Below are 6,657 nucleotides of genomic sequence, written 5' to 3'. Positions count from 1 at the left end.
CGAGTGGCGAGGCCGAGCCGCCGCGTGCACCGGATACGGCACGGCACAGCCCACCCTCCCTCGGCACCGCGCTCACCATGCTGCTGGCGGCCGTTTATCTCGTTAGCGGGAGGCCGCCGGCTCCATGGCGCCCGCCTCCCCCCCCCCGCCTTCGCGCCAACTCCGAACACCTGGCGCGCGGCGCTGGCGTCACAGCCGCGACGGGCGGGGCGGGGCGGGGCGGGGCGGGGGCAGCCTTCCGCCTCCCGCCTCCCGCCGGGCGCCATGTTCCTTGCGGGGGCGGTGCTGGCGGGGTGGCTGTTGGCCTGCCCTGCCGTGCCCTGCCGTGCCCGGCGGAGCTGCGCGTCTCCGCGTTCTCCTGCGGTTCCGCCCGTGGTCCCCTTCCTCTCTCCTGGCTTTGCTGCGCCGTGTTTGCCCGCGCGGGCTGCGTGCAGGCTGCCAGGCAGCGGCTCGGGGTGCCGCGCGCTGGGCTGCCGTAGCGACAGGCCGCTCTAACGGCCCGAGGCGGCGGCGCTGTCACCCGCTCCGCCTCGGCTGGACAGGAGGGCTTGGCAGCTGCGGTGCGGGTCTCGGCCTGTCAGTCAGAAAGGCAGTCGGCAGGAGCTGATGTTAACTGCTGGGCTGTTAGGTGCTGCAGCTGTAGAAGAAACAGGTGCCTCTGCGGTGAGGGCAGTCACCTCTGACAGAGAAGCAAAGCTGACGGATTGACTGCTAAACCATAATCCCTGTCATGCCTCGAGGAGCTGAATCTTTTTTATGCACTAAGCCAAATGAAGCATCCTAATTACATGGGCAGCAGATAACACAGCAGTACAGTCAGAGCAACCCTGATCTGAATCAGCCTGATGCATTAAATTACTTTTCTGACATGTTTTAAGGCCTAAATGTGTTTTGTCTCTTTCTCATTGCTTTCCCAGTTACGCAGGAAATCTTGGACTTTGATTTCTCTACATTAATTTGTACCATCGGTTAAGACCTAGGAGAGCTCACAGTCTATATCTGAGGATTCAAAGAGAAACAGAAGAGTTGCACTCAATCTTTACCTACTGACATTTATTTCTTTTTTTTTTTTTTATGAAATCATGTTTTCTTTCATTCTTTACTTGTTGAGCAGTGGGAGGGAAAAAAACTTAGGCAATCCTGATAAAAATCTGTGCCCTTCTTTGTAAGAGTTACTTACTTGATGTCTCTGTTCTGCCAACCTATTGAATCTCGACTCATTGCTAATCTTGGAGAAAAAACAGGCAGGGGAGATGAACTAATTACCTTTAAAATAGTTATACTGATTTAGAAACCATTCATAAAGAAATAGAGTACCAACAGTTCAACTCAGTTCAACTCGTCTTACAGTACAAATCATTTGTATACCTTCTGTATTCCCTTCATTTTCTATTTTTGTAAGAACAAGAATGTCATGGTCGAAGTCACAGCAAAGTTAATTGCGTAGAGGTAAAAGACAGACCTTTTTGCCTGACCTGAGAAAATATGAATGCTCATGATGTCTACTACCACTTCAGTTTAATTCCTTGAATTGGGCTGTAAGTAATTTTAAGGCCCTGTTTATATAGAAGTTGCTGCTCTTCTTTTATGAATGCATATGGTCAGGTGGACTCTTGCCTTCGTATTTTTAATATTAGCGTAGGTTGTAAGTTTGAATTTCTGCATAACAAAATGAAAGAGGAAACAAGTAAATGTCAAGCCACAGCACAGGCAGTGATTTCAGTATTTTTTGCAAATTATGCCATAAATCTTGGGCTTTGATGCCTGTGCAAACAAAATGGTACCACTTTAGAAAAACAACTCTAATTATAATGTTTGTATTTATGTATTTAATTCTTATTATGTCATTTTTTAAGCTGTACGTATTCCTGATACCAAAATTAAGAGTAGTTAAAATGGCTGACACAAACTGTTTAAATAATGTTAAAGAATTATTGCAGGTGGTTATCTATGTTTGTATTTGATAAAGCTACTTAGAATAACATCAAGCAGAGCAGTATGTGCCTGTGGGCTTGTGACATGTTCATATTTCTTGGAAGGCAAGAATTTAACCCTTTGCATAAAGTAGATCCGCCCGGATATTTGGAATGAGCATAATTCACTTCTAGTTGTAGTGGAGAGACTCTGTTTCTACATGCATGGCTTTAAAACCACTGGAAGTATGAGAATCCTTGCTATGACACTGGAAACAAAACCGAATACTCATTGTATTATGATGTGCTTTGTAAGATAAAATGAGGGCAATATCACATTTGATCGTACCACTGATACTGGGTTATGTTTTAAAGACATATAAGCCAATTAAAAGTACTGTTTTTTTTTAATAGCTGAAGTACCTTCAATGTTATCATCCTATTTATAACTAAACCAAATAATAAATGAATTTGACTTGTTTTCTATCTTTTTGCAGATCACTTATAGCCTGGTTTATTTGGCTGATTTTTATGTTAATATTTTCCAAAATATATTTTAAAATTTGAGAGATTTGTTAACTCACGAGCCCCAGTTTCTTCCTCACTGAACAAAAGCAGTCTTACTGTTGTTAGGGAATTCCTTGTTTTGCTTATTGAGAGGGAAAGTTGTGTGAAGAAAAATACATGTTCTTAAGTTGAGAAATATAAAAAAGATTAGTCACTTTCCTTTTTGTTAATATTTTCTAGTTTGTTTTATATTTGAATTTTTGTATTTTAATATTTTGATACAATTTTAGAACGGAATCATCTTTTATTGTGACTATTTTGAGGCAATGTTTTCTTTAGAGTTACACAAAAATCTATATTTTGTGTTATTTGAAACTTAGCTGAAGTATAAAGCAGAAAAACTTGTAACATAATACCGGGATACTTTTGAAGTCCACAATGCAGTATTTCTCAGTGTTCTTAGGGTACGATACACTTCTATCATTTAAGAAGTCTTTGCAGCATATCATGGGACATGGCTAACGTTTTATTTGAACTTTGTGTATATCCAAAAGACCACATGGGTAAGAATTGCTCTAAAGAAATATACTATTATAATGCTGTGATGATAAGGAAAACACAACAATATGTTTCCTGAAATTAAAACTTCAGGTTAAATTCAACATTTTTTAATGGCATTGATAAATATTGAAATGTTCCCTTACTCCCTTTTGGATTAATTGTGTAGGGAATATGCTGTTTACTAATAGTTTTCTCTTATATTGTAGAAATAGGAATTTGTATTTTGATGCAGACCAAAAATTCCAAAAATTCTTTGTAAATCTGTGATCTAGTTTCTATTTACATTAGGCTTTCTATAGTATCCATCACAATTTTGTGTCTTTAGAAAATATTTGATTCCATCTCAAACAGCTTTTGCTGTGTAAGGAATGCAAGTCTGATATGTGCTACACTGTTGAGAGCAATTACATAAACTAAGTTGTGATTTTTTTGAGCATTTAAAATTAGTAGGTCTGAGCAGCTGAGGTTAATGTAAACATTACACTTTTTTCTAAGTGTACTTTGTCCTTAAATCTTTTCTCTATCTTCATTTGAATATCTAGAGGCAGAATGACTGTGTCTTAACTCGGACTAACATTGTGTACTCTCAGACTCCATTCTTTTTGGTTAATGTGCTCAGCACTTCTGCAGATCAGACCCCAGGTTTTCAAGCTGAGCCCATAAAATAACAAGAATACATAATTAATAGTCAAGTGAAAAGTTGGTTTCGTAATTTGAATCAATTATCTTGGCAGAAGAAAGGATAGAAAAGGAAATTTGATAAGTGAGAATTGAACTGCATAATCATTAGTCTCCCAACTGCTGTAACAGCAATGACAAGCACCCTAGAGATCACAGTCTCTTTTGGCCTCGGTTCATTCTGAAACCAGTTTCACCAAGCACGGCCTGAGGCAGGAAATCACGCTGGGTAATATCATACTGAAAACCACACACAACATCAGGGTTGCAGCCAGCACTGACTTCTGCCACTTGAACTAGTGGCATGATTTATTTCTTCCTCTTCTCTTCACCTCCCTGTGCACCCTCACTTCTCGACCATTCCTGATCACATTTCACTGGTCTTTACTAGTTTTCCAAATTAACATTCACAGCCTTTTCTTTCCCCAATTCTTTGCTCAGCTAATCATAATCTTCCCAAATTAAGTCCTTACAGGACTCTAACAAGTTTATTCTCTTCCTCTCTAATTTCATCGAGTAACATTATAGGCCAAACCATTAAATCTGACAAAGCAGTAAGAAACTAGATTCAAAGTCTTATAGTGGGAAACCTTTTCAAACGTTAATTAAAGCATGCCCCCAGTCCCAACAATAACAAGGAAAGAAATCTAGTTCATAACTTTGTCCAGATTAAGCATCTGTGAGCACAAGTCTCCTATAGACTTCTCACATCTCATGCCGATGCACCATGTTGTCTGCAATAAGATGTAAGTGGTACTAGCTGTGCTGTAGTTACTGGAGAGAAGTCTGTTGTCCTTACTCTGTCAGTGCACAGCCATGGTGTTACAGAGCTGTCATGGGTGTGTTGGTGGTCAAGGCAACTATCTACTTTTGAGGTATCATCCTAATATGTGTTTCAAAATGCTATTCCATGTGATAGAGGAGGAATATAGCACATACTGTAAGACTAACTTGGTACCTTTCCTCACTACTTCTCAAAGTGCCTCTACAGGGTCTATGCTGAGATCTGCCAGCAGTTACTCCAGGTGCTTGAGGGAGTGCTGGGTTAGTTATGTTGGGCACACTGATGTTTGCTGGGTGGCTATCCCACCAGCAGAGATCTGCAGTGCAGAGGTTGTCTGTAAGAGCTTCCTTCCATCAGCTATGATGAAACTGTTTCACGTAAAGGTGATCCCGATAAAGACAAATATATATGGAGATAGATATTTTGTTGTTTATCATAAAATTAAACATATACTATGCTTATAGCTTTTAGCAACTGAATCACATAAAAATAAAATGTCTTCCAATGCTTTAACCAGCTTCATTGTTAAGCCAAAGGTATGTCTAAATGGCATGATGCAATGCTGTGCAAAGACATTCAAGCTGCCTGCAAACATGCTCTCTTAGGTAGCAAGAACAATAAAGCAGCTGTCCATCTGGACTCTTACATCCTGCATGTCAGCAGAGCTAATTCATTGAAGCAGAATGCTAGACTCATGAGAAATTGTTTCTGAGCTCAGATTTCAGTATATCTCTTTCTGCCATGCAAAGATACTTCGTATTGCTATTGAATTCTGTGAATCTGCTAAGCAACTGTGATTTAGAAGTGGATACATTCTGCATCTAATGTGTTTACTGCATTGACAAATGTACATTTGCCATGATTTAAAATATTTTAAAATAATGAGATTAGATTCAAAAATACTGTATAACTGCTCTGTAAGAGATCCACTGTACCAGCTGTGTATCTCAAGATCATTAAATTAATCAGGACTGAAGTAACATCTTTAGAGTTATTTATTTTTGCTAAACTTCATTTAAAAAAATCAAGGGGAATTGCTTAAGAATTGGAACAGACCTGTGTTAATTTTGTACTGTTAGTACAGAGCTGTATAGCAGACTTTTATATAGGATATAAAAACAGTTGTATGTATTTGAATGAAATATTCACTTGCTTTACGTTTTTACATTGTCAGTGGAATGTGCTTATACCTCTTCTCCAGAACAGAATTTCCTACATTAATCCAGGGAGGATTTTCATGCAGATGTAGGATTGTTCTTGAGCAGGATAGGACAGGGGAATTACATTTTGCCTTTCTAGCTATCTAGTCATACAGAAAGGGTAAAATGTCATAATTTCTGAGTAGCAGAATTTCTATGTAAGCATAATTAAATTGTCAAATTGTGAGACCAGCAGGCCTGTACTAGCGTTTGGGGGGGCTGCCCAAAATGGGAGCAAGCTCTTCAGTTTTTCCCCAAAGAAACGTGAGCTTAATCTTCCTGTGAGTGGATAGTGTGCAAAAATATTCATAAGATGCCTGTAAATATCTGGAGATTTGTGGCCAAACAGAAAGCTTCCAGGAGAAATTGGCATGGAAGAGACATTTAGGCCTAGGGAGGTGAAAATGTTATTTTGTTTGTTTTTATTGAGTCTATCTGGGATCTAGTAATAAAATGTGTCCTAGTGTGTTATGTTGAATTTCTGATAGGTAAAAAATTCAGCTCTGAGAAAAGTCACTCAAAAGTGATCCTAAAAGCTTTTTGGTGTGTCCTTTTTATTTAACATGTTATTTGTTAAGAATTGATATATCACCCTTTAATTGGACTATGTAGTATGGAATGTATTGCTTCCACATTTCTTTGAAATGCAGTTGCATGAGGAATAAAGATACCATAGCTTGTTAGCACCCTCAGTTACCTAGTATGCTTCCATTTTAGTGACCTAGCTTTAAGTAATGATAAATTAGTTACTAGGGTTTATAATATTCAGGTGACCTATTTTACCAGGACAAGAGCACAGCCTAGGTGTCTCAGTGATCATACAGAGGCCACCTCCCTAAAATTACGCAGTTCTTGGACCCATCCTAGGTTTCACAGTTCAGGCTAATCATTGACAGGGCTTTTACGATCACAAGCTTTTAGCAAAGCTTTGATAAGACACTCCAGCAGTTAGTGGCAAATGAAGACAGTCGGTGCAGCAGGGACTCCAGGGAATGAATGGATTTCTTTTCCGCAT

The 6,657-nt window shown here is 39.7% G+C and overlaps 1 protein-coding gene across 3 annotated transcripts in view; it reads right to left on the bottom strand.

The window, feature by feature from the left end:
• Positions 1–146, bottom strand: part of RFC1 (replication factor C subunit 1) — a 40,948-nt gene extending 40,802 nt beyond the window's left edge. For all 3 annotated transcript variants that reach the window (XM_085322773.1, XM_085322774.1, XM_085322775.1), the window contains exon 1: positions 77–146. In XM_085322773.1, the coding sequence (XP_085178899.1) occupies positions 77–79 (3 nt within the window). In that variant the 5' untranslated portion in view covers positions 80–146. The remainder of the gene's footprint in view (positions 1–76) is intronic.
• Between the last annotated feature and the right edge of the window lie 6,511 nt (positions 147–6,657).

Source organism: Rhea americana, unplaced genomic scaffold (assembly GCF_003343005.1).
Source record: "Rhea americana isolate MKP2758 unplaced genomic scaffold, rheAme1 scaffold_8, whole genome shotgun sequence".
Classification (NCBI taxonomy): domain Eukaryota; kingdom Metazoa; phylum Chordata; class Aves; order Rheiformes; family Rheidae; genus Rhea; species Rhea americana.
Note: the sequence above shows the minus strand (reverse complement) of the source record. Positions and strands in the feature narration are given on the sequence as shown.